At 35.5% G+C, this 27,208-nt stretch overlaps 4 protein-coding genes across 6 annotated transcripts; 2 read left to right on the forward strand and 2 right to left on the reverse strand.

Moving 5' to 3' along the window:
* Positions 1 to 2,659: 2,659 nt before the first annotated feature.
* Positions 2,660 to 6,614, forward strand: LOC100178661 (cytosolic sulfotransferase 5-like). Its single transcript, XM_002131987.5, has 7 exons — positions 2,660 to 3,039; positions 3,917 to 4,030; positions 4,086 to 4,195; positions 4,832 to 4,975; positions 5,366 to 5,481; positions 5,842 to 5,992; positions 6,385 to 6,614. Exons 1-5 carry the CDS (start codon positions 2,769 to 2,771, stop codon positions 5,474 to 5,476), a joined length of 750 nt encoding a protein of 249 aa, XP_002132023.2. The 5' UTR covers positions 2,660 to 2,768; the 3' UTR covers positions 5,477 to 5,481; positions 5,842 to 5,992; positions 6,385 to 6,614.
* A 523-nt stretch (positions 6,615 to 7,137) lies between these two features.
* Positions 7,138 to 14,533, forward strand: LOC100177868 (protein cramped-like). 3 transcript variants are annotated; one of them, XM_002126410.5, is made up of 12 exons: positions 7,138 to 7,423; positions 7,644 to 7,846; positions 8,111 to 8,258; positions 8,742 to 8,831; positions 8,903 to 9,040; positions 9,349 to 9,481; positions 10,030 to 10,228; positions 10,498 to 11,559; positions 12,268 to 12,385; positions 12,626 to 13,307; positions 13,554 to 13,708; positions 14,258 to 14,533. In XM_002126410.5, the coding sequence occupies exons 1-10, from the start codon at positions 7,234 to 7,236 to the stop codon at positions 12,988 to 12,990; spliced, it is 2,646 nt and encodes an 881-aa protein (XP_002126446.3). In that variant the 5' UTR covers positions 7,138 to 7,233; the 3' UTR covers positions 12,991 to 13,307; positions 13,554 to 13,708; positions 14,258 to 14,533. The 3 variants fall into 3 exon arrangements, with proteins under 3 accessions (XP_002126446.3, XP_026693287.1, XP_018670384.1); XM_026837486.1 differs by having other exon boundaries at positions 7,144 to 7,423; positions 7,650 to 7,846; XM_018814839.2 differs by having other exon boundaries at positions 7,144 to 7,417.
* LOC100183370 (serrate RNA effector molecule homolog) lies at positions 14,527 to 25,093 on the reverse strand. The gene is made up of 19 exons (XM_002131959.4): positions 24,930 to 25,093; positions 24,393 to 24,575; positions 23,800 to 23,965; positions 23,186 to 23,295; positions 22,391 to 22,560; positions 21,828 to 21,988; positions 21,378 to 21,476; positions 20,637 to 20,739; positions 20,323 to 20,366; positions 19,745 to 19,902; positions 19,106 to 19,187; positions 18,437 to 18,607; positions 17,760 to 17,960; positions 17,267 to 17,361; positions 16,804 to 16,952; positions 16,213 to 16,316; positions 15,392 to 15,641; positions 14,981 to 15,080; positions 14,527 to 14,749 (listed from the first exon to the last, which is right to left on the reverse strand). The coding sequence occupies exons 1-19, from the start codon at positions 25,037 to 25,039 to the stop codon at positions 14,677 to 14,679; spliced, it is 2,529 nt and encodes an 842-aa protein (XP_002131995.2). The 5' UTR covers positions 25,040 to 25,093; the 3' UTR covers positions 14,527 to 14,676.
* Positions 25,073 to 26,930, reverse strand: LOC100181024 (survival motor neuron protein-like). Its single transcript, XM_002131965.5, has 2 exons — positions 26,530 to 26,930; positions 25,073 to 25,897 (listed from the first exon to the last, which is right to left on the reverse strand). Exons 1-2 carry the CDS (start codon positions 26,804 to 26,806, stop codon positions 25,365 to 25,367), a joined length of 810 nt encoding a protein of 269 aa, XP_002132001.1. The 5' UTR covers positions 26,807 to 26,930; the 3' UTR covers positions 25,073 to 25,364.
* Positions 26,931 to 27,208: the final 278 nt, after the last annotated feature.

Consider the following 27,208-nt stretch of genomic DNA (forward strand, 5'->3'; position numbering starts at 1 on the left):
GACGCTTTCGCATCCCTATGACAGTGCGTGCAAAACTGCAGAGCAATAAAATAAAGATATTGTCAATGAAATGTGAAACTTATACATATATTGAAAGTCATTCGGGGTCCTCCCCCTGTAAACACGTTAATGTTTAGTAATAACGGACCAGTCACCCATGTAGCAAACTCGCGAAACATTGGTTTAAACTTTAAAGTCTTTGGTTTCGGAGTAGTGATTTTTTACAGTTACACCATGTGACCATAAAGCTTTACAAGAAGTGTTGTCGAAGTGGCTGTAGCGGTTGAGTGTGCTTCGAGCACAGATATTTAATACATATATAATTATCTAAATTCCACCTAGGTGCATAAAGATTACGTGAATGAATGTAACTTACTTTATCCTCGCGTGGCCGGAAAACGACAGTCGTTATCACACGGGTTAACACCTCGTGCCAGCTTACGAGTTACCATGTATGTTACTTTGTGGGTAATTATTATTATTATTTTTACGTATGGCTGATAATTTAGACAACCCATTAGTGACCACTGGGTTGGAGCAATTGCCGTTAAGTGTCTTGCCCAAGGACACATACGCCCACAGGCCACAATGGTAGCAGCGTCGAGCCTTGTACCCATTACCTCTTGGTTACAGGCAGGCGCGCTAACCACTACACCATGGCGCCGAACATACGTGTTGTGTAACGATACCAGGTAGGCTAACGTGTATATGCTTTGATTGTTTATTTTTCCGTGATAAAATAATGCTGGATGCAATATTATGATAATGTTGAGAGTCGTTGCCCTAGTATTACAATGCTAAAACTCTGGCTTGCTGTATAATGTTTATGGTGTTTCTTTTCGTGTATATAATGTTCTTTTCGCGTTTAATTTCTCGAATATGTAAGCCCTATACTGGTGCTGCATGGGCAGGCAGCATAGGCAGTCGAGCCATGTACTGCTCAATGTTATCTGAAGCGTGACATCGATGTCGTATTGTCGAATAAACTGAGTTGTGAACATGGACTTGTTGTGGAGTCATTACTGGTCTTCTGGAGTCGGAACTATAAGTGGAGCGAGGTGCGGGTACAGAGCTCGGGACACGTGAGGTCGGCACAGTACAGAGTCGAGTACGGCAGATGGTGTAACAGCTGCGCCGCACCTCCGACCACATGAGCAAAGCTGAAATCACCAGACTGTATGCATTTCGCAGACCAGTATATTCGGCGGTTCATATAGTGAATCTCAACGACGACGATAAAAGCAAAAACAGCAGCCAGTAAAAATATCGCCATAGTAAGTTTTATACTTTGCTAGTTTCTATTTTTAATTTCTATTGATCAACCAGTATAATTTAATAACCAAGCAGCTATTTATTACTGATACTTCGTGACACAATTTATAGGTTAACCGGGGCGTTTGCCCCTGCAATGCGTGATATTGCTAAAGTACACAATTCGGACTTCCTGTATGCCCTGCTATCTTTTTTTAAGCGTCGACGTTTGCGTCTCCATATTTATTGAAAACTTTGGGGAATTCTGCAGTTGGTCGTGAGTCCACTAAATGTGGCTGTTAACAGTATTCGGCGTGGGAATTCGCATGCCAAGTCGTATGCATAAACCCGTGTCCAATTCTGCATGCGGCAGTGAAATCCGGACAAAACAGACAAAACGGACGAATTCCGGATACTGTGTACAGGCACCTTTAGACGGAAAGTCTCAATTCTAATATCCCCTGCGCATGCAAAATTATGAAGCGTTAAAAAAAACAACTAAAAAACCTCAAATGATTTCTACAGCTATACGCCACAGCGGAAAGGAAATGATATATTGTTTATAAGGGTGGCGGAAGATGGGACACCTTTTAACTCTATTTTCTTGTCCTTTTTAGTAGTAAACAATAAGCATTCGAAGAATTATAAAACTATATCACCACGACTTCCAAGGACCGTTGTTAATTAATTAAAACACGATCAGGATATTTGGATAATATGTGCCAAAGGTGTCCCATCTTCCCCCACCCTACTATATAGTAGGATGGGGTATAAGATTGGAAAGGTTTTATTCTGCCGCCCCTTAATTATCGTGGTGGGTAGTATACTATTTGCTGTGGTGGGCAATACATCATATAGAATAGGTATGTCCTTAACAAGCGAACTAAATTTACCATGGTACAATTACAAATCTAGTCACAATAAAATCTGTTCTAAATCTCAGGTCGTTGACAAGGAGCTCACCCATAAAGAATAAAATATATATATATACATATATATATATGGGCATATATAGAGAAACAACGCATCACAAAGTATAGGGTACTCACTGGGTTAGAAAAGTCTACAAACAAACTTTAAAACCTGTGTCATAGAGTAAATAGGATTCGGCTTTGTTTATTGATCAGTTAGTTATTAACAACTGTCTACATGGGTCTTAGGAATACAGTTGTATATTTCTTTCTTTGTTTGCTACCAATTGGGAAAAAAAATAGAAGGATAATGTGTCGCATCTTCTCCCACGCTACTGTATCAATATAAAAAAGTATTGTACACATCGTCACTTCACTGTGGTGTACTATAAATACTATCCAAACAATGACGATAGAAATCTGGCTTAATCGTTGATTTGTCAAGTCATACGAGTAAATACGAGTGAGTGTGCACTTGGCAAGTTACGTTTATAAAAGCTGGCAAGTTTTACAGCAAGATAACTGATAACTTTGAGAATAGGGTGTAAGCTTAAGGTTTTAATTTTTAGATTTTTACTGGTGTATACTTGTATACTACTGTTAATAATGGCGGACGAAGAAACTGCGAAAATAAAGAAGATGCTAGAAGCAACATTTGAAACCGGTTTCAAAGAGCTAGCGAAGTATGCAGATGACTTGCCTGATTATAAACCAATAGTCGATTACTTCGTTACGAGCATATTTGAGAGAAAAGTAACAGAATGGAAAGGTTACAAAATGTCCGGGCAAGGTTTTTCATGCGATACAATAAAGTGGGTCTATGAAAATTGGACGCCCTGGAAGGATGACGTCATTGTCGCGTCATTTCCTAAAACAGGTAACGCTTTTTAGAAAATATTTTGAACGTCACAGTGGGTAATACTGCCGCTGATGACCAGTGAAAATTTTGGTCTCAAAATGTTCCTTACGTCTCCCTGATACCCGGTGTATATATTTAGAAAAAAAAACTCGGGCGTTCGTGTCGAAATCTAACTTTGAAAATGTGCAAAAACATGCTGCGTCACCGTAATTCGCCTGACCTGCGTATGGTTAACGATATATTACGTCACAATAGCGATATGTTACGTCACAGTAGTGACATATTACGAACGTTACAGCACGTTATAATCTTGTTTTTCGCACTGTTTTATGCTGGGGAAACCCCAAGCCCCAACCCTAACCCCTACTTTTAACCCCCAACCTATAAATCCCCAAAAAAACTAACAAATTACGTAATCTGTAAAGTTGAAATCAAACGTGTAATTCGCATTCTATGACGTAATAATCTAACCTTTGTTTAATCCATGACGGCTCGTGTGGAAAATACGGTGACGCAGCACGATTTCGCGCATTTTCAAAGTTAATTTTCGACACGAAAAATCCTTTTTTCTAAATACTTGAAGACTTGGGACATTAAGAACAACTGAATTGGAGCAATTAATTGTAATTAATCAATGTATGGCAGGGTGGGGGAGATGGGGCACCTTTAGCACATAATATATAAACATCCTGATAGTGTTTTGAACAATTAACAACGGTATATGGAAGTCGTGAGGATACGGTTTTATAATTCTTTAATTTTTTTGTTTACTTCCAAATGACACGGAGAAAATAGATTGAAAAGATGTTCCATCTTTCCACACCCTACTATATAACTATTTGGTATTTTGTCACCGGTAACGGTGATATACCTTCAAGCTTGTTTTCATTACCAGGTACGACATGGGTGCGAAACATAGTGGCTCACTTGTACTACAGAGATAATAAAACTTTAATGGAAATGGTTAAGCCAATGGCAATGCCGCATATTTACCTTGAAACTGGAATACGTGAGTTTTTAAAACAATTAACGACAGTATTTTACATTAATGGGTTTTATTACAGCTTTAAAATTTGAAATTCTTGAAAAGTTGCCATGGAAGCGACGAATCTTTGCGACCCATGTTTCTGCACCCTTGTTTAACTTTGAAAAAGTTAAATCAGCTGGAGCTAAGGTGATACAGAGTTAACAGTATGATTGTATATATAGTAGGGTAGGGGGAGAGAGGACAATTTAGTATTGTATTTTCTCGTTCCATTTGATATTAAACACAGAATAATTAAAGATTTATTAAACAGTACCTTTAAGACTCCCATAGACCTTTGTTAATTGTTGCTCCGTCTTTCCCCACCCCACTATATATGTAGTAGAAAGGAAAAAACGAGACGCCATTAGCACATATTATTCAATTTTCCAGATAGTGTTTTAAACAATTAACAACAGTCTGTGGGAGTCCTGGCAATACGATATAATAATTCTTTGAATATTCTTTGTTTATACCAAATGAAACAGGAAAATAAAACAAAAAGGTGTCCCATCTTCCCCCACCCCACTATATGTGTCATGCGAAAACTTCCGTTACGAGAGAAGATTATCGAATCTGTGTATCTGTTGGACTTTTTAAAAAAATGTTCAACCACATTTTAAATTATAATATAGTGGACAACTTATACACCTAAATCTGGCATGTACTGTAGCTTTAAGGTGCTAACTTAAAACAAACATTAAAAAACTTCATTGCTTTTATATATACAATAATATATTATACGCGCTATGTAAGTAAACATCCTAACTACGCCATCTTATACAGGTGATATACACGATTCGTAACCCGAAAGATCAAGTGGTATCTTGGTACAACATGATGCAAAATTTTCCTTTCCAAGCGACCGATGTAAATGCGCAAAAATGTATCCAAAAGATTGGAACGCGTTTTTCGAGGCGGCAGTGTCTGGTAAGTCGGATTTGGTTCAAATCATTTGTTTTATAGCCTGGCTAAAGTTTGTGAAGTTTTGCCCTAGGAGTTGGTTACAAAACTTGAAAAACTGTTGGAGAAAGATAGGACACCTTTTTAATCTACTTTCTTGTCAAATTTGTCAGTGAACAAAGAACATCTAAAAAATTATAAAACTGTATCGTCACGACTCCCATAGACCGTTGTCAATTGTTTAAAACACGATCAGGATATTTGGATATTATGTGCTAAAAGTGTCCCATCTCCCCCTCCCTGCTATATTAATATTGTTTATGAATGAGGTGCTAAGACATCTGAGATTTTTAATTACTCCTAAACCAAGTTGATGTTTTTTTTATAATCCTAGAATTAATAATTTTCTCGCTGCAGGTTCACAATTATTGGGAAATAAAGAAGGGGAGTGGTACATGGAGAATATACTGTCTTGGTATCCGCATCGAAACGACGATAACGTCTTGTTTGTTATCTACGAGGACTTGAAACGGGTTTGTATATAGATATAGAACATATATACAAGTTCTGGCTCTATATTACACTGCAGAAGTTTCGTGCATTTTTTGAATATACATAACGTTTATTGGATTAACTAAAACGGTTAAGGGAAATAGCACCAAAACCACAATATAATGGCATATAGTAGGGTGGGGTAAGATAGGACACCATTTTATTTTATTTTCCTGTCTCATTTAGTACTAAACAAAGAACATTTAAAGAATTATAAAACCATATCCCCACGGCTCCCATAGACCGTTGTTGATTGTTCAGGGTATTTGGAAATTATGTGCTAAAAGTGTCCAGTCTTCCCCAATCCTATACTCTAACTTATTGTGTAAAATTTTACTTAGGATCCGACAAAGGAAATTAAAAGAATAGCCAAGTTCCTTGGAACTGAATATTCAGATGAAGTTCTTTCAGAAATTGTTGAAGCAACATCGTTCGGGAGCATGAAGAAAAATGCCAACACCACCGAAGAATTTGTAAAGTTTTTCCGCAAAGGTAGTTTCACATAAGGTTTTAAGGTTAATAGGTGGGGTCGAAGATGGAGTGCCACTGTTAATATGAACGGCGTATAGACTACATATAGGTAGAGTAGTATGGGAGAAGGTGGAACACCTTTAGCACATAATATCTAATTATCCTGATCGTGTTTAAAACAATTAAGGACATCTTTTTGATGTATTTTCGTCTATTTGGTAGTAAACAAAGAACATTTAAAAGATTTCAAACCCGCGTCATCACGACTTATACTTATACCGTTATATTACCGTTATTAATTGTTTAAAACAAGATATTTGATTAATATGTGCTAAAGATGACCCGTCTTTCCATGTCCTACTCTATTTTATCTGTTTAGTGGGAGCGTATAAAAACTTTCTTTATATATATAGGCGAAGTTGGGGATTGGAAAAATCATCTTACAGTTGCCCAATCGGAACTAATCGACGCCATCGTAAAAGAGAAGCTGGCAGACACTGATATTGAATTTACATACGAACTGTAGCAACTTGCAATAAGACAATATGTTAAAACGGTGCTGTAAATGATACAGTGTTAATCTATTTTTGTATAATTCGTTTCGGTACGAAATAAGGCGCCAAATAAATTCTATGCATTATTATGCGTTTTGTCTATTAATTTGATAAACGTACTATAACTACAATTTCGAAAGATCTATTGATTTGATAGACGTACTATAACTATACAACTGTAGCGTAGCAGATGTGTTAATTTTACAAATATGAGTTAATTCTCAATATGCGATCAGACAATTAACAGCGTAGTATTTTTACCGAAAGGTCCCCAATAAACATCAATCTTTTTGTAAAAATGACGTCATAAACAGCTTGATTTAAATCTGTTTTAGTAGGGGATATCCCTAGTGAAGTTGACAATTAACACAAACAAGTTATGTAAATTTTTTGACTAAAAAAACTTAAATATCTATTTTTTGTGAGTGTTCATGACTAAATTATTTTAAAACATAAATTTCTTAACACATGAACGTTTATCGCAATTTATTTGTAAAAAAATCTATTTAAATTTGAGCCTAATTATTTGAAACAAAAGAATATGTTCTCAAAGTTTAATATGTACAAATGTACAATTATTCTCTTTTATAAACTAATTGATCGATTTTGTGCAGCAGTGTAGAATATAAACTGTATGCAAAAGTCAGCTTAAGTTTGGAAATGATTTGCGTTGAAACGCTCGCCGAATGGGCGTGACCAATTCTGAAAATGGACACAGATGTTAAAGATAAAAGTGACGAGTCTAGCCAGTCGGATGCACCAAATATAGGCGATCCTGTAGAAGGAAGAGTATGGAGACGACAAAGTTTAACAAAGCCATCAAAGAAATCTGCGAATGGACCAGTTTTAAGAGCGACAGTGAAACCTGTAAAACGATTTCGACCAGATTCAAGTACAGGTTCGCGGGAATTATTTAAACTATTCTGGCAGTGTTTAATTTAGCAATAAATGCTTTTCCTCATAGAAAAGACGTATTAAACTTTAGCAAAGCATGTTCATAGTATTCACTGTAAAATATTGAACTGTTTAAATAACAATACTTTTATTGTAATGGTAATATAAATTGTCAAATAACAAAATAACTATGTAAATGTTAAAGACATAATTGTTGATCGCAGCACCAGGTCCAACACCAGATGCAACTCCTTTGAAAGTAGATGCTTCTATCAGTTGCAGCAACGATGATAAAGTTAATTCTGAGAATGGAAAGCAACAACGAACTGAAGCTTTGATTAATACACCAACTTCAATGAAGAAGAAAAGAGTAAGAGAGCAATGGAGTGTGGAAGATAAGAATCATTTCTTTGATGCTGTGGCAATTGTAAGTTTTCCTTGATAATCATGTATGGGAATTTGTCTACATCTGGTGCAGTGGCAAAGTGGTTAGCGCGCCTGCCTGTAACCCAGAGGTAACGGGTTCGAGGCTCGTCGCTGCCACCATTGTGGGCGTATGTGTTCTTGGGCAAGACACTTAACGGCAATTGCTCCAACCCAGTGGTCACTAATCGGTTGTCCAAATTATTAGCCAAATATAAAAAAATCCAAAAAATTATGTTTTTTTATCTTAAAGTGTTTTTTTCATCAGCATGGGAAAGATTTTGAAGCCATACAAAAGGCAATTGCCCAAAAACACAGGAAAAAAGGTGGAGAATCTGTTGTTAAAACTAAGGATCAAGTCCGGCATTTATATTATCGTACATGGACTACAGTGAGCAAGTTACTTGATGGTGAAGGTACTGTTAATAATTTTTACATTTTTTTTTGCTTTTGCATAGTTATAATAGGCCCACAAAACATAAAATCGTTTAATAATATAGGTACCAAAGCATGCCATTGAAATTTCAATGCATGACTCAGTAAACATTTAAACCAATAATCTTGATTTGTTTCACAGAAAAGTGTGTCTAACTATCTTTTGCTTCCCCTGTGTTTTAAAAATTTGGCCCCATGTTTATAATAATTAGAAAATGTATTTCTTGTCAAACTTTGATGGAGCTCCGGGCTTTGGCAAAGTGGTTAGCAGGTATACCTTTAACCCAGAGGTAATCGGTTCAAAGCCCGTCGCTGCTACCATTGTGGACGTATGTGTCCTTGGGCAAGACACTTAGCGGGAATTGCTCAAACCCAGTAGTCACTAATAGGTTGTTTTCCAGCCACGCGAGGATAAAGCAAGTTACATACATTCATTCATTGATTCAGCTATATTTAAATTTCAGTGAGCAGTATTTCGAGCGCAAGCAATAAAACCAATCAAGAATTATTTGCTGTGATCAACTATGGAGAACTGAGGAAAAAACTCGGGGGGTGTAAGTTTACAATTACCATTATAATGTCCTAGTAACCCAGTAAAAACTCTGCACTGACACTTTGGTTTCAGATGCTTTGAAGAAAAAAGGGATCATGAAACTAAATGAGCTTGTTAACTCTGGTTTCACAAGTGTCCGGTTAAAAGGGAAAAACTATCGAATCAAAACTCCAACTTGTAAAGCATTGAAACAAATCGGCAGCAAAAGTGGTGAGTTAGTGTTCCTGTGTAATTTAGGATTATTTATCTATAAAGTCCTCAGGGAAAACATATTTCAGTTATTCTTTGTTATTAGCTTTTCCTGTTTATATATGTATAATTTTATATATAATCCTGAGTGAAAACGTTTTCAGTTATTAGAACACCATGACTACTTTAAAGTTTAAACTGCTAACATTGCATCAAACCAGTTTTTCTCTGGTTTGATGCAATGTTGATGCAATGTTTCTGGTTTGATGCAATGTTAGCGCTTTAAGTCCTGAGGGAAATTGTCTTTCAATTTTTGTTTCTTATTAAAGATACTGCTAAGAAATCTTGTTATTCTGAGGCACGAAGGGTTAAACTTCCATTAAGAGTTAACTTAGAACTTCAACCTTATTCAATGAAGGCTTGGAATAAAGTCCACATGCTTGCACACAACCCAAGGACAAGGTAAGCCCTTCAACCTTGCTCCAATACAGTGGTTATGGGTTGTCTAAATTTTCAACCATAAACTACAAAAAAACAATTATCGATATATACCTGAAAATTTGTAAGCAGACAGTAGTGTGTAAAACAGGAGCAATTACTAATATAGATACATACATGGTAATTTGTTAGCGGGCACGAGTGTGTGAAACAGAACACTTGTGTTATGATAACTTTGGTTGCTTTCATATGCGAGGATAAATATGTTACATGCATTCCTTTATTCAAAGTGTATTATACAGCTAGTACAGGTCACTTATAACGTCGTCATATCTTTCCTTGTTAACTAAACTTGTCTTTGTGTGACAATAATTACTCTAATATACTACAAACTATATAAAACCGCATTCCCACGACTCCCATGGACCTTTGTTAATTGCTTAAAACACGATCAAGATATTTGGATATGATGTGTTAAAGGTGTCCCATTTTCCCCCAACCTACTACATTTCTGTTCTGTGTTTATAAAAACATCTACAATAAATGCATTCGTATTTCATCTGGTTATACAGGTTCAGCATACCTTTAAACTGCCAGTTGTCTTACATCATAAAATACCTCGTTAACAAATGGAGATCGCTAGGCGATAAAATGTTCGCTTTATCAAATGAAGCTGATGGTAGCAACGCACCTATCAATGCTTCTAATGATAAACTACAAATCTACACACCTCCTGAAGTAAACATAAAAGCTCATGTCAAAGTACATCAGGTAAGACTCATTGTATTGTCTGTAGGGTGTAACGGTCACGCAGTTTATCTAAAAAATTATTAGTTTCTTTTTCATCAATAATCTATTTTAACAACTGTTGTTTTACCGTTACTACCTGTTTTTTGCTTTTGTAAACTCTCCCGTTCTTCGTTATCGTGACCAAAGAGACGAAATAAATTTTATTTATTCAAGACTTATTTTGTGATAATAATAATAAATGAAATCCTACAGTGTGGAGTGTTGCAATATTCAGAAATTTTTCGTTTCAGATTCTATTGAATAAAAACCACTGCATAGTTTCGTACACGTCGCTTAAATCATCAGCGGGAAACAAAAACGAAGATCCCACTTTCGCTAGAACTGACTTGGATTCTTTACCGCTGGATTTAAGTTCGGAAGACGAGAGCGAAAATGTTGCTGCAAATCCTGCATCCGATTTTTGTGAGGATCAAATGTCATCAATTGATCACGAAGATGTGTGCCATGATTTAGTTGATAATTCCATACAAGAAGTTAACACTTCTGTTTCTAATGTCGACAGTGGTGTACTTGATCAAGACATTGAGATGGTTTTGGATGCATTAGATACTTCAATTTGTGGAGATGTATTACTTGAAAATACACTTGATTGTGGAGTGTGTGTGCTATGTGATAGCGAAAAATGCTCATGTATGGATGGGGTTCAAACTCTGGATACTGGTTTAAGTACAAAAACATCAGAAACAACTCAAAAATCACAAGTTAAATTTCTGGAAACTGCTTTAAGAACAAACACATCAGAAACAACTCAAGAAACACAAGTGAAAACTGTGAACACTGCTTTAAGAACAAACACATCAGAAACCACTCAAGAAACACAAGTGAAAAACTCTGAAAATGTTGCAGAATTGTGCCTCAACTCATTGAACTGTATTGAAAGAGAGATACAAGTTTCTTCTAAAGATAAAGAAGTTGTAAATACGACAGCATTAGCTGGAAATGATAGTGGTACTGCCATTCATTCAAGCAGGACGAGGCAGGAATGCATTTGGAACGAGGATAATACAGAAGGTGTTACAATAGCAGAGATATACTTGATGCTTGGGAAACCTACCTCCTTTAAATTATGTTACGACTGGATTCAATCTTCTACTAAAAATGAAGGAGTTAAACAAAAGATTTCTCCGAATTCAGCGCTCAATGCTTTGATACAAACTGCAGCTATTATAAAGACTAAATTATCGGGAAAACATTATGAAGAAAATACAGCAGAAGATGGGGGCAGGGCTGGCTCTTCTACCAAACAGTCAAAGACAGTAGAAGTAGGAGTTCAGTGTTCATCACAGGACGAGGTAAGTTGATTAACTATTAGATGATGCATTTTGGTTATGTTTAAATGCCAACCGTCACGCCATGGCATAGTGGTTAGCGCACCTGCCTGTAACCCAGAGGTAATGGGTTCAAGGCACGACGATGCTACCATTGTTGGTCTTCTTGGGCAAGATACTTAACGGCAATTGCTCCAACCCAGTAGTCACTAATGGGTTGTCCAAATTATCAGCCATACATAAAAAAATTCCCCCAAAAAATAATCACCCACAAAGTAACCTAATTATATATGATAACTCATAAAGCTAAGGCACGAGGTGTTAAACCCGTGTGATAACAACTGTCGTTTTCCGGCCACGCGAGGATAAAAAGTAAGTTACATACATACATACAACCTGGTTTTCCAAAATCCGAATTGTAGATTGTAGGTGAAATAGTTTACTAAGCATTGCACAGTGTTAAAGTTGTGTGTTAACAACTTAACACATGTATCTATAGTTTGCCCTGCTACCATTGTGGGCGTATGTGTCCTTGACATATGTGTTAACTTTTAAGCTGGCACAAGGTGTATGAAACAGAGCATCCGTGTTATAACGACTGTCATTTTTCAGTTACACCAAAATAAAGTAAGTTACGTACAATCATAGCTCAAAAATTCGAACATTGCATTTATTTCTTCTCACAAAACATTCAGTATTACAGATATTCTTTAACGGCGACTTTTCTTTCAGCAAATGTTATCCCCACCGACAATAAAGAAATATGGTCGTGGGTTAAGTAAACTGTCAACTGCTTCAACTTCTTTCGCTGTCCCACAACTTCCATATTATCATCGGAAATCTACCTCAAGTAAGTTAACACTTAATCTTGTTATTTTTTTTCACTTGTTATATTTATGAAATATAATATTTATATAACAATTAATAGCCACACTTGTTTTTTATAGCATGTTTTAACGACTGTCATTTTGCTGTTGATTTCCATTCTCTTCTTTGTTTTAATAATATGATCTCCCTTATTAAAGAGATAATGAACAGTTTTGTTATGGTATAGCCTACTGTATTAGTGTTAATAGTGTATTTTATGCAGGTCAATTTCGTGGTCCAAATTCGGTCATGTACCAGACACCAGTAGAGCTGGATCAGAACGGGCAAATTCGTGGCCACAGGAATGAACTTTTCAAACATCCCATGCATGATTTAAGCAACAACAGAAGAGCAGTTGGTGTTCGTAAAATGAAGAAATTTTCGGTTGTTTCGGGTGGGAATAAAAAAGTTGGTTTCATACCAACAGTACAACCTGTTGCAAACAACCCTGAAAAACCTGCTGTTGAAGCACAAAGCGAGAAATCTCTACCCCAACCACACTCACAAGCAATAGTAGTGCAGATGCTCAAACTTCGTACAGTGAAAGACTGCCTGACCTTGGTTGTATTGAAATCAGTACAGAAGTGATGCAGTCTGAACAAAGTGGTGGTAATGAGGCAGAAACTTCAAGCAAGCATGCTACAGCTACTGATGTTCCAATACAGAATGTTGTGGCTTCTGTAGAGTCAATATTAACACCCCCACCTTCAACTAGTAGTTCAGAAAGTGTTGTTCTAACAACTGAAGATGAAACTGAGAAGCCACATAAACTTATGATGGAAAATACATTAATACCAACGATAGATGCGTTTAGTGCTGACAACTTTTCGTCGGATACAAATGATCTTTTGTTTATGAAGAAAAATACGAGAGAATACAACACAAACCAAGCAAACCTCATACAAGTAAAAATTTAGTTTAAAAAATATTTTTTTTGCATTTTTTTGACGGGTAAAATTGTTCAAACTGTTTGCTCCTTTAATAATAACATTAAAGAATCTTTTTGGCTACATGAATGAATTACTGACAACTTTATCCTTCAGTAATAGGGCAACAACAGTTGTTATAATACGGGTGCTCTGTTTTATACACTCATGCCATGAGATCTGTCCCGATCTATCTTTTGATCAAAACATCCTTTCTTTTAACAGAGAAACCAGGCAAGGTCACCTCCCATGCTTTCTATGCCTGCAATTGACTTACAAATATCTCCAGATAAAATGAGGTCAGAATCACCATTCCTGACAAACAGAAGAGAATATTCTGATGTGTTGAATACACCGCAGCGGGTTGTTTCAAGTGATGAGTAAGTTTTGTCTGATTGGTTACATGATTAGACAGAATGTCCAAAGCTATCTCCTTTAATTATGGGTACACAGAATGTCCAAAGCTATCTCCTTTAATTATGGGTACACAGAATGTCCAAAGCTATCTCCTTTAATTATGGGTACAGTCTTTGCAAGGAATGTCAGGGAACCTGGGGTTAAGGCCAGAGACAGCCCATTACTTCAGGTTTGGCGCATGCCACAGTGCAATAATTATACAGGTTTTATATTCAGAAATGTGACAATGGTCATATGTGGTATATAGCGGGGGAAGATGGGACACCTTTTCATTTAATTTTCTTCTCCCATTTGGTTGTAAATGAAGAACATTCAAAGATTTATAAAACCGTACTCTAACGACTCCCATTAATTGTTTAAAACAAGATCAGGTTATTTATGTGCTAAATGTGTCCCGCCCTACTATATAAAGATTGATTTGTTAAGCTGTAATATACCTTCTTGTCTAACTGATATATACATAACTCCCAATATTGTATCATTATAACAACTAACCAACCTCAAATTTACAGAGACTCCATGGACAGTTTAACATTCTCATCCACAAAATTCAAATATGTTCGATCGGGGTCAAGTCCTGCCTCCGGGATGTTAAACGAATGCGAAACAGATCCTCCTCTTCAATGTCTTATCAGTGAAAACAGCATGGATTTTATTTCAAAATTCCAAGAGCTAGTTCAACCACCTCCTGGACACTGAGCTGAGACTTCTAAACTTTCGTTCTATTACCTGCTCTTGTTTTTTTTAAACCAACTTTTCTTATCATTTTAAATACAAGACATTTCAGATTTGGTTGTGATGTTTTATACAAGTTTTTAACTATAGCAACTGTTGCTTTAAACAGAGTTTTCGTTTGATAGATTTTTGCTATTCCATGATGGCTCTTTTTGAACAAGATTATTTTTTGTTTGATATTTTGATGATGTCACTTCTAGAATAAGTCGGTGTCTTCTGGTGCATCAAGATCTTGGTATCCAACAATGGGACGAGATGCGTACGGATCACTAAGAACAGAAATATGTAATACAGTAGAACAGAAGTCCATGTCCTGACATGCAACAAACGAAAAATGGCAAAAAATTCAAGGTCCAAGTCATACTATTCGCATAAACGATGTATATAAGCGGCCTGTGTTGGGGTAATGGGCCAAATCTGGTCTAAATCCCTGGTCCTTGATGAGGACCTTACTCACATGGAATAGAAGCAATAAAAACCGATAATGATATACAACTTACCCCATTCTTGCTGCCTTTGGTGGGTAAGTACGTCCAGCCCCGTTACCATATGGGTTAGGAGGTCTCTGATGATATTGTGGTGTGGAGTATTGTCCACGTCCTGTGATGAAACGAATGGAAGTTGTTTATCCTTGTAAGGCAATGACAGTTTAATAACACGGGTGTTCTGTTTCATACACCTCATGGCTCATGCCCGCTTATGAGTTAACATGTATGGTTGCTTACAAGTTACCACACAACTGGGGATAATTATTTTTTTAGCTTTTTTGCAACATTTGTAGGTAATTATGTTTTATTTTTTTTTTTAGTTTTATTTAATTATTTTTTTTACGTTGTACGTAAAATTTGTTTTCATTTTTTTGTAACATAAATAGTTAAAAACTTAATGTTTTTGCATCAGATCCCACTAACCTGGTTCACCACGAAAAGGTGGTGTTGATGGGGGTGGAGGGCCATACCCTCGCGGCGGGGGTCCATTGTAACCCATACCTTGCTGTGGGGGTCCACCTGGGTGAGAAGGGGGTTTCCCTGCTTGCCCCTCCATTGGCCCCGGTCTTCTGGGGTCCATCAAGTAATTGTTGAAATATTTCACTTCTTTTTTCACAGCTTCAACTTTATCCCCATGTTTGTTAAAGATATGCTTGCGGATGTAATCTGGACCCTTCATGATAAAAAAGGAAATAAAGTGTTTTTAGATACAAAATGGAATATTTAGGTTTTAACAATGTACTTTTTTTATAAATAGTAAGGTTCAGATATGCTTGCGTATGTAGTCTGGACCTTTTTTTAAAAAAGTGATTAATAATAATTGTTATTTTTTAAATATTTATGATAAAAGCAAAAATAACTCTTTTTTTCATACAAAAAAATAATGTAGGTTTTAACAATGTACTATTTTATACAGAGTAACTGTGCTCAAAATCTCCAGTCCCATGCTATGCACTTTGTAGGACCTCAACCACGTACAATAAAATATAGAAGGCCTAACACTAAGCACATTTATAGTACCGTAGACACAGGCCAAAGTGCTGCCATTATGGCATCCTATGTACAATTTCCTTTTAAATTATTTTTGGGACAAGCCAAAACAACAAAACAAAAGATCAAGAATTTTTATCATTTTTTTAAATAAAAAAAATAATTTTTTTAGCTCATCTGATGAATAAAACGTTAAAACTGTTATATTATGCCTGGTAACAGAAGTAAGAAAGAAAAAAACTAGTATATTTTACTTTGAATTTTTTTCCACTAAGAGGACACAGCCATTTATCCTTTCCCAGTTCCTCAGTATTTGCAGTGATGAATTTTTCCACTTCTGTTTCCTCGTCTTTTGGGCCTGTATAAATACATTATGATGTCACAAAGTAGATACCATTTGTACACAAAACAAGCATTGTAATTGTACCAGCCACACACTATACAATATAAATATACCATGTGCAACATGCAAACTTGACAGAACATCAATTTTTTTATATTAGTTAAAAAAACATATATTTTATTAGGTGTAGCGACCACGCTTATTTTCTTCCAACTAAATGTAAATATGTTCTTAACTGTAAACATGTTTTAACACCTGTTGTTTTTTTGCTATATCCTGTCTTTTCGCTTAAAATATTTCTAAATCTTTGCTCTCGTAAATCGGAGAGACAAATAAAGTTATTATATTATTATTTATTAAAAGCTTGACAGTGTGCATGGGGTGTAACATTACATAAAAAGAATTTTAGACGTTTATGCAATATAAAAAAGGTATTTTATTTTATAATGTAAACATAACATGATACAGCACATGATAACGCATCATATGAAAATCATCTCACCAAGTTTTTTAGCTTCTTCATCTGTTAGCTGCTCCTTGAAGTTGAGAATGTGGGCCAACTTATCATTGAAACGCTTTTGGAATTCGTTGATATCAGATTTAGTGAGCAGGTTAGGTGGAATGGGACCACGGGCATGCATGATCCCACATCTGTGTATAGAAAATACTTTGGATAACTTGTTTCACTCCTAACAAACCTTTTTAAAGAATCTAAAATTTTGTGCTAAAAAATTTGTGGAAAATTTTAACATGTTTTTTTTACATTTAAATGTGATACAGTAGGGTGGGAGAAGATGGGACACCTTATCATTCTATTTTCCTGTCCCATTTGGTAGTAAACAAAGAACATTCAATTATTTATAAAACTGAATCCCCATGGCTCCTACTTATAAAAGGTACTAAAGTTGTCCCATCTTCCCCCATAGTACTATTTATATTTCAGGCAATAAATTAAACTAAATAACCTGTTTGGCATTTCATCCTCGCATGGATATTCGCTTGCGTTGTAATAATCAACTGAATGAACGATCCGTAGATAATACAACAACCTATCCAATACCTGTGCAATAAACAATATGATTAAATTCACATGATAAAAATACTATATTTTATTCTATATAGTTAGTGACATTAAAAAAAATGTATTTGGGGCCTAGGAGTTAAGTCAGTATTTGGTAATAGTGCTGAGCCTTGAACTCCGTATCCTTCGATTACAATACAAGCGCTTAACCACTGTACCACAGCGCTAGATAAGACAGTATCAACTGAACTGATGTCACTAAAATTTTCATATGAAACCATAAAACCATAGGAAACCCTGAAAAACTATGGTAACCAATTTTTCGCATGAAAAATACAACAAATCAAGCATCATGACACCATGAAAAATCATGGTCACTAAAATTACCTCATGAAAAATACAACAAATCACATGAAACTATTTCATGATTTCATCACCTTGATGAGTTTTTCATCCCTTGTGATCTTAACAATGGGAGCAGCTCCTTCGCGATCTTCTCCCTCCTCCTTCTTCCCCGTATCACCCACCAGCTCCTCTTCCTCTGCATCCATCTCATCAACCAAATACTCCGAGATGTTCTTCAGCCAAGGATTGCCAGGTTCATCTTTTTCATCAGTCTTCTTATCTTCGTCTTTTACCTGCAACAAATTTAAGGTCACATTATTAAAATTACAATATTGTTTTTGTGGATGAGGTCCTTGTAAGGACCAGGGATTTAGGCCAGATTTGGCTCATTACCCCAACTCTCGGAAAGCTCATTTAAGTCTGTCACTGGTGCAGCTTCATCCCGGTCTACATCGTCCACACAGTCAACCATTATTTTTCATACAATAACATCAAACAATCAGTGAATGAAACTCATTTATCCTCAAATGGTGGAGCAATGATAATCGTTAACTTTGTGGTTTCTGGTGACTATTTTTTTCATTTAAAAAAAATATTGTATGGTGGTTAATTTAGACAACCCATAAGAAACCACTGGGTTAGAGCAACTGCTGTTAAGTGTCTTGGGCAAAGACGGAAACCTAAAATCATAGCAGCATCAAGCCTTGAATCTATAAACACACTAGACCACAGAAATGACAACCACTTTGCCAGCGCTATCACCACCCACCTCTTTATTGTCTTCCCATAACTTCCATTTTCCATCGAGATGCATAATAAGTCGCGCCACATTGCGCAAGTCATTTCTTGCACATTGAACATGTTGTGCAATACCAGATATCGGACGAACACGGCGAGATAAATCACGATTTACAACTGGGTTTAACTCTAAGTCTCGAAGCTGTCACAAAAGTAAAGAACAGCAATAAAAATTATTTACATTTGTTTTATTATATATTTACAACTAATTTTTTATAGCCTGAAATTTTTATTTTTTTTACAGTCTTAAAATTTTTTACACCCCTATATTAACATATTTTTTACAGCCTCAAAAAAATTTAAGAATTTTTTGGGGGGCTTTTACATTTTTATTTACAGATAGAGGTAACTCGTACCAAAGTTAGACAAATATAAATAAATCTATTGCTTCTGGAATCTGGTATATGGCAAGATGGGGGAAAATGGGACACCTATTTTTTCCATTTTCTCTTCCCATTTAATAGTAAACAAAGAACGTTCAAAGAATTAAAAAACCGCATCCTCACAACTCTCTAGATCGTTGTTAAATGTTTAAAACACGACCAAGATACTTGGAATGTTAAGTGTTAAAGTGTCCCGTCTTCCCCCACCCTACTATATAACCTTACACTGTAGTTCATATTAAACAAAATGAACTTACCCTCAAGTTATTCAGATTCCAACAAATATCCTTGATATTCACGTTCCGATCAAATGTTACCCAACAACGCCGGTAGAAACGACTAAATTAAGAAGTAATTTAAGGTAAAAAAATAAGAAGTATAAATACTATTCCATTCTGTATGAGTGAGGTCTATGAGGACCTGTGATTTAGGCAACATTTGGTATAAATATTAATTATTTATTTGAATCTAATAGCTTACTACAAAATGATTTTATTTAAGTTTGGTTTTATTAATATGTTGTTCATTATTTCATAAACCTAAACAAGTTAGTAGTATTTACTTGGATTAGGAAGTTATAACGTGAGTATTCTATCAACCAGACAGAGATATTGTACTTTTACATACACATTACACTCAATGTTAAGTTATTACATGAACATATGCCTTATACCTGATGCCCACTGTCAAGGTATAACAGAGAAAAGGAACATATGCTTAAAAAGTAATATAGTGGGTTTAAAACACCTCATGTCCGGCTTGTCCGCTGTCGAGTTATAACAGAGAACATATGCTTAAGTAGCACATAAAATATTGTGTTTATATACAATAATACACCTGATGCTCACTGTCGAGTAAAACCTAATGATTCAACAGAAAATATCTAAACAATTTACTTTCTGTCTTCAAGTGGATGAGAAAACGCCACTCGAATAAATCCAGCAAATCTTTTACAAAGATTAATGATATCCAGTTTGCTAACAGATGGTGGAAGATTCCTCATGAATATGGAGTGAGTTTGATGCAAAGCACGAGCTTTAGGTGGCTGTTTCAACTGTTATAATACAAGAATATACCATGGTCTGGTGCTCAAGTTTTTATTTAGTTAAAGGGGCATATTAATGAAAAATTGAATATACAAAATTTTTATATAGATAGAGATGCTCAAATGTAAAGGTCCCACAAAAATTTCAAAAAAACGAAACAGTTACTAAAAAATCAGAAATACTGAATTCAAAATTTGTTCTGAATTTTCTTATTACTCCAGCGGGTAATTTTACGCAATTTTTTTAAAAGCTGTTTTTTTTAAACTTTGATGCTTCCTTTAGACCGCATTTGAACAATTATATCAGTATAAAAATTTTGATTTTTTGTTGGTACCCCTTTAACTGTATTAGAACAAGCATAGCATAAATGCAATATACATGCTAAATTTATAAAGTGCATTAGTGTTAAAATACATCAATAATTCTACCTCTCCATCCTCTGTAGGTTTCTCCACATTATCAGCTTCATTGTCTAAACAACAAGTTAGATTTTAGCCAAACCAAATCATTAACATAACACCACATATAGTAGGAGGGGAGACAGGACACTTTTAGCACATATTATCCAAATATTCTGATTGTGTTTTAAACAATTAACAATGGTTTATGGGAGCAGTGAGGATACAGCTTTATATTTTATTGAATGTTCATTATTTACTGCCAAATTGGATGGGAAAATAGAAAGAAAAGGTTTCCCATCTTTCCCCGACCCTACTATATATATAACAAACATTATAAAAACCTTCAGTATCGGATTTCCTTTCATTTTCACTCGATTGATTCTTCTGTTCATCCTCCAGAGTTGTTTCATGTTGTTCCAAACCTTCTCCATCACCAGTAGATGGCTGTTGATAGTTAAATGTAAGTAGTTTGAGTGATAATATTCTTATCAGGGAAATGTTCAATGATTTTTAAAGGGGATCTAACATATTGAAACATTTGAATTGAATTGAAAAACTTGGCGTATCCTGGCATGGCCGGAAAACGACTGTCGTTATAACACTGGTGTACTGTTTCATACAACTCATGTCGGCCTACAAGTTACCATGTATGTTACTTTGTAGGTGATTATTATTAATTTTTTATTAATGGCTGATAATTTGGACAGCGCATTAGTGACCAATGGATTGGAGCAATTGCCGTTAAGTGTCTTGCCCAAGAACACATTCAGTCATTCACCCTCGATGGTAGCAGTGACAAGCCTTTCACCAATTTCCTCTGGCTCAGAGGCATGCGCGCTAACCATTTTGCCACAGTCTAAATTTCTCTACGCAACAAACAAAAAACAAATGTGTGGCACAATATAACAGGCCTTTTGTGCAGTTATTTAGATTTAGAACATGGTCGTCTTCACACAAAAAGCTTTATTTCCATAAAACTCTACACACACACACAAATGGCAAATGAGACTTCTACTTAATTTAGGTCTAGATCTACCTCACTATAAACACTAATTAGATCATTCATTTATCATACAACCTACAATTTCTGGTTCTGATTCGGATTCTGTTTTTTTCACCAGTTGTTTAAACAGCTCAGCTTGCTTTTTCATCTCATATTGTTCCTCTGTTAGTGAATCGGGCTGTATGGAATACACACAAGTTAAGCCAACACACACACACACACACATATATAGTAGTCTTCATATTATATAGGTTATTCAGAACTACTGAGATTTAAAAGCTATATAGAAAAAACATAAACTGTGAAATGTAATATACTGCAAGCCATTCTATAGATTTTAAATGGGTGAGATCCTACTAAAAGTGACCTGAGATTTATATATGCCAGAGTTGGCCCATTACCCTTGCTGAACTATACATTTGAAAAATAAGCTACAAATAAACTTTAAAATAATAAGATTTTTAATTTTGCAATAATAAAAATTATGCAATTTTGAAACAATTAAGTTTAAAAAAATTGGACAGTAAACCTGCATAATTGTTTCTTTCTTTTCTTCTTTATCTTCCTTTGCATCCTCAGACTTTGCATCGGATGCAAGAGTTTGTGGAGGATCATCCACATTCAGTGAGGCTGGATCTTCATCCAAGATTTTCAAATCCTCATCGTTTCCTCCTTCCATTAGGATCACAGCTGGGGAAGAGGAGGGATTTGGGAGGTTAGGAAGATTTTTATCATCAGTTTTATGAAATTGAGAAAACAGATTCAAGAAAATCAACAGATTCATGAAATCAACAATTTAATGAAATTAACACTTTCATGAAAATCAACACTTTCATGAAAATCAACAGTTTCATGAAAATCAACAGATTTTTATGAAAATCAACAGTTTCATGAAATTAACAGTTTTATGAAAATCAACAGTTTCATGAAAATAAAGTTTCATAAAAAATCAACAGTTTTATGAAAATCAACAGTTTCATGAAATCAACAGATTCATGAAAACCAACAAAGATTCATGAAAATCAACAGTTTCATGAAAATTCCAATAAGGATAGACAAGTTCAATACAAGATCAGAACATCAAATACGAACCACTGTCGAGAACTTTGATAATATGTTCTTCATTAGCAAGGTCAATATCCACCAAGTCAAACGTATCCATTTTTATCAACTTTGAATAAACATCTGCCCTCCATAAGATACTACTACGCTGGTCCGAGAAACGCTTGTCGGCTTCATCTGGCTCGTATTTCTCTTTAAACCTTTAAAAAAATGATGAAATAATACATGAAAATAGATGAGGTTATTATATTCTGCATTAAAAGAAAAAAATATTGTATATACTAGTTTTAAGAATTTGAGTTTTTTTGAAAATTTAGTTTTTTTTGAAAATTATTAAAACATTTTAAAGTTTACCTTTGATGACCGAGGATGTGTAAAACTAATTAGCTATTCAGGTATACAAAGCATCTAAAACCTGTCTGACCCTTCTCAGTAATACAATTTTCAAACACTAAATCTGTCTGGTCAGACCTAAGTATCTTATATTGAAAACTATTTCATTTGCTTCCTTCTTGTACCTGTTGACGAAAAATTGGTGAAGATTTATAAAAAAAATGGTTTTAATTTGGAGTATTCACATTCGTTTGATATCATTTACTATCTACACTGTTACAAAAGAAATTTTTCGAATTGTGTAAACGTTTTAATTCAGAAAAAATGTTTTTAGTGTTTTTGCAGCAAAAAACAATCCAAAATTAAAGACTAAACTACCTAATATCCAGCCTATAAAGCATAACATGCCTTTTTACTCCAATATTTCGCATAGAACTAAAAAGGAATATAATAATGAATATCCCGTGAATTTGATATTCATGATAAACTCACCATTCTTCATCTTTATGAGCGATAAAAAATTCTTGCAACTGTTGTCTGCGAAAGTTGATTTTATATTCTGTGTAATTTTTCACGGCTTCCTCATCAGTGATGTCATCTTTCTGTGAGGAACGTACAATTTAATATTATCGTTAAAAATACAAATTACATTGTAATCTTTCGCAGTTTTAAAAGTCAAATACAGTTTTTGTTTAATCAAAAACATAGTTTTACAAGTGAAAATACAGTCTTTAATTTCTGTGCTTAGGCGTTTATTCACTAGCCTATGATCTTAAACGGTTATAATTCTGCTTTTTATAAGTTTGCGCTTATATACTAGCTTCATTAAAATAGTTCCCTGCTAACTGCTTATTCTATTCTACATCAGTAAGGTCCTTGTCGAGGACATGGGAATCACATTACCCCAGCACCCATGCTGTTTATGTTACAAGCAGGGGCATAGCCAGGAAAAAAAATAAAGTGGGTTTTATTCTAAAAACAGGGGGGGGAGTTCAATATAGAAAAAAAGGGAGTATACGCAACCCCATAAAATCCCCCTTGCCATGCCACTGGTTACATAGTAATTAAAAAAAAAACAGCTTAAGATCATATTCTAATATTCTCACCTGGTTATTCAGCCATTGTTTGAAAGTCAACATTTTGGGTCCAGTTGGTTGCATGTCCATGGGGTGTCCCGAACCCCGGTCCCCTTGCCCCCACTCGTCACGGGGGTGAAATGGTTGTCGGTTCCACCCACCACCCCAACCTCCCTCAAACCCAGGTTCAAATGGACTGTATGAAAAATGGGAATTAAAAATGGGTGGATGTTGTTTCAGGATGTAAAAATCATTTACAAATGGAGCATACTACTGGCACACCATAGTGAAAGGCAGTGTATTATGCAAGTAGTAATGTAAATCATAGGCATCATGGTTTATAAATTTTATCCAAATCTCAATTAATGTGTATTATGTGACGATTACTGTATACTTTAGTTTGGCCCTGTTTGTTTGCTTGACACTTTACAACAGAGTAAATTCTGGTATAAAACTAAAATAAAACTATGCATAAAATGTATTGGCAATTTAATGAATTCCAAGCTTTAAAGTTTACAGGCATCACTAAAATAGCTTTTCCACCAAGACTGTTTATTTCACATTTAAAAAACAAACATCTCTGGACTCTATAACAAAAAGGTGAAATTAAATTACAGACTAACCGCATTCTTTTCCTTCCTCTCATCTCAGATTCGCGCCCAGGACTAAACCTCCTCTTCATGTCCGGAGGACCTCCCATGGGATAATCTGGAGGACGATGACGTGGCATTGCCTCCCCTCCCATCGGTCGCATCCCGTTGCCTTTCATCTCTCCTCCGGACATTGGAGCGTTCCATCCCCGACTCCTGGTTGGCAAAAACAAATTGGAAGTTGAATATACGCAACTTTTTAACCCTCGCATGACAGGCAACAACAGTCGTTATAACACAAGTGCTCTGTTTTATACCTCTGGCCTGCTTACAAGTTAACACATATGTAACTTGTTCATCCTTGCATGCCAGCCAACAACAGACGTTATAACACGGGTGTTTAGGTTTATACATCTCATGCCCACTTCTAAGTTACCACGTATGAAAGTTTGTTGGTGATTACTTTTTTTCATATTTTTGTAATGTATGGCTGAGAATTAAAAAACTGCTATTAATTACCTAGAGTGGAAAAACACACCGATTTTTATTATAAACAGATCAAAATCTTACCTTTCTCTTCCATATTCTCTCTCCCTTCCCCTTCTTTCAAACTGATCACTTCTCTCTCGCTGAAATTTATCTCGAGGTTGCCTACTGTATTCATCACCACTATCACCCATGTTTAACAACTAATACCAAATATTCAGCAATAACTAAACAAAATAAGAGTGTAAGTGTGATTGTCACTATTTGTTGTGTAGCCTATGGTAGATATTTCTCTACATATCGATCACAAATACAAGTTATTGATACCTTGAGACCTAGATACTGCAGTCGAGTGCGCAAATGTAGGCCATTACAAATCACATTATAACTACACTTACACAAGGCAAAATAATTGTAGAAAAACAAATCAGCAATTTCTTTCATTATTAAATCAAAAAAGTAGAACAACTTATACATAATTCCTCTGTTCAGCTCATAGCTTAGACATAATTTCTGTGGTCATTTTTTGCAATTATTTTTGCAACAAGAAGACGCTAGACCTCTATGAAAACCAGTCTGATACCCTGCCATATACCAACTGGCGAACATATTCGAAAGTGCGTCTTTTGATAAGCTGTTAACATCATTCGTTGTCGTATTTAAATCCGGCGGTAACATCCATGGAGACGGCGGCATTAGATTAAAAGGTTTCGGAATGAATTGTTTATGGTTATGATGTGAAGATTTTAAACGAGGTTTATTTTCTTTTTTCTGCCGCTCATCATCAGCATTATTAGCTACAGAGCTCGAACATGATTGCGTTGTTTCGCTTAAATTTGATTCAACTTCTGAGAGATTCCATAGCCGGCGCGGATGTATGTCTTCTAACTGTACAGCCTCAGGACCCCCGTTGTAGTCGGTATATTCCACAGTAGCTGTTCCGTCATCATAATCAACAGATTGTATGACAGCAGGGTAGTACAGTCCATCCTCATAGAAATATGCCATGCATTCGTCACCAGCGGACCATGTTTCATCATTTTCTTCGACATCTGTAAAAATTTATATTTGTACATACGTTTTTATATTGTTTTAGAAAAATTTACGGTACTAGTGAAGAATCTTTCAGTAAATGGCAGAATGGGCTGGTGAAAAGTGTTAAAGGTTGGTGGTTAGGGGGTTAGTGGTTATAGGGGTTAGTAGTTAGCAAGTAAAGTGGGGGAAGGATTCTTCACTAACACCAAATTTACAAAAAAAGGTAAAGTTGATTAGATTTATAAAGTAATATTATTTAAACTGGTGTTAACTGTTAATGTATTTCTACAGCGAAAGCATATATTCTATCTATTATCTTGATATCTTTGGACCGTTTGAACCAAGGGCTGCAAATTATCTTGATATCTTTTGGACAATTTGAACCAAGGGCTGCAATGTGAAGATATCCGGCGCCATGGCGTAGTGGTTAGAAAAAAAATAATCACCCACAAAGTAACATACATGGTAACTCGTAAGCTGGCACGAGGTGTTAAACCAGTGTGACAACGATTTTCGTTTTCCGGCCTTGCGCAAATAAAGTAAGTTACATTCATTCATTCATATAATATGGCAATAGTTACGGCATTTTAACCAACTTATTTTGCGGGAATAATGAATACAGATATAAACATGTTACACGCATACTCACATTCTTCATTTTGTTTAATATCATCGGCATAATGCTGTACCTCTACTTTTGGTGTTCTGCTCCAAACAACGTAACCAGTTTCGTTAGACACGGTAGCTGAGGCATCGTACGGTGGGGAAGACTGATAAGGACTTGTACGTAAGTCGAAATTCTGTAGATTTGATACCGCCGTATCATACGCCTTAATTAATGCATCGTCCTCCCACGCTACGTTTCCACACTCATCTGGCGTAGCTTTACTGTGCCTGAACACGGTTTCACTCGTCTTTCGAGACATTTATTTAATATCAAGTTAAAATTAAAACATTAATGATATTTTTTTTCAGTTCTGTCTAATAAAGCAACAAAATTCCTAAAAACGCGCGCGCAACGTAAGTTACTTTTTGTTACCAGTTAAATGGACAGCCGTTTGTATGGTGTTTTAAAGTGCGTGTTATGTTGGGCACGCCAGTGAGTTGTATGCACATACACTATATTAATTGGCAGGACTGGTCTTTTCTTGCATTAAACACACCTCAATATTTCTTTTAAAATAGACGTTCAACCCTAACAGCATTTGCATTAACCTACCTACTCCTACTTACCCTACAAAATCAAATTTTAAATGACTGCTACAACAGTATATTAGCTTCCTTTTCTGGGTGTATATGAAAGTTAAGTTATGCAATTGGCAAAATCT

This window comes from Ciona intestinalis, chromosome 14 (assembly GCF_000224145.3).
Source record: "Ciona intestinalis chromosome 14, KH, whole genome shotgun sequence".
In the NCBI taxonomy this organism is placed as follows: Eukaryota; Metazoa; Chordata; class Ascidiacea; order Phlebobranchia; family Cionidae; genus Ciona; species Ciona intestinalis.

Bases quoted from the DNA above. Each gene is read 5' to 3' on its own strand.
- LOC100181024 (XM_002131965.5), bottom strand. From the start codon at position 26,806: ATGTCTCGAAAGACGAGTGAAACCGTGTTCAGGCACAGTAAAGCTACG. The intron at 25,898-26,529 runs GTGAGTATGCGT...AAATTTTTACAG, and splicing joins TATTAAACAAAATGAAGAAT to ATGTCGAAGAAAATGATGAA.
- LOC100177868 (XM_002126410.5), top strand. From the start codon at position 7,234: ATGGACACAGATGTTAAAGATAAAAGTGACGAGTCTAGCCAGTCGGAT. The intron at 7,847-8,110 runs GTAAGTTTTCCT...TTTTTTCATCAG, and splicing joins TCTTTGATGCTGTGGCAATT to CATGGGAAAGATTTTGAAGC. The intron at 11,560-12,267 runs GTAAGTTGATTA...CTTTTCTTTCAG, and splicing joins AGTGTTCATCACAGGACGAG to CAAATGTTATCCCCACCGAC.
- LOC100183370 (XM_002131959.4), bottom strand. From the start codon at position 25,039: ATGGGTGATAGTGGTGATGAATACAGTAGGCAACCTCGAGATAAATTT. The intron at 23,966-24,392 runs GTTAGTCTGTAA...TTTTTCATACAG, and splicing joins AGAGGAAGGAAAAGAATGCG to TCCATTTGAACCTGGGTTTG. The intron at 16,953-17,266 runs GTTATTTAGTTT...TTCTATACACAG, and splicing joins GAGGATGAAATGCCAAACAG to ATGTGGGATCATGCATGCCC.
- LOC100178661 (XM_002131987.5), top strand. From the start codon at position 2,769: ATGGCGGACGAAGAAACTGCGAAAATAAAGAAGATGCTAGAAGCAACA. The intron at 4,031-4,085 runs GTGAGTTTTTAA...GTTTTATTACAG, and splicing joins TTACCTTGAAACTGGAATAC to CTTTAAAATTTGAAATTCTT. The intron at 4,196-4,831 runs GTGATACAGAGT...CATCTTATACAG, and splicing joins TTAAATCAGCTGGAGCTAAG to GTGATATACACGATTCGTAA.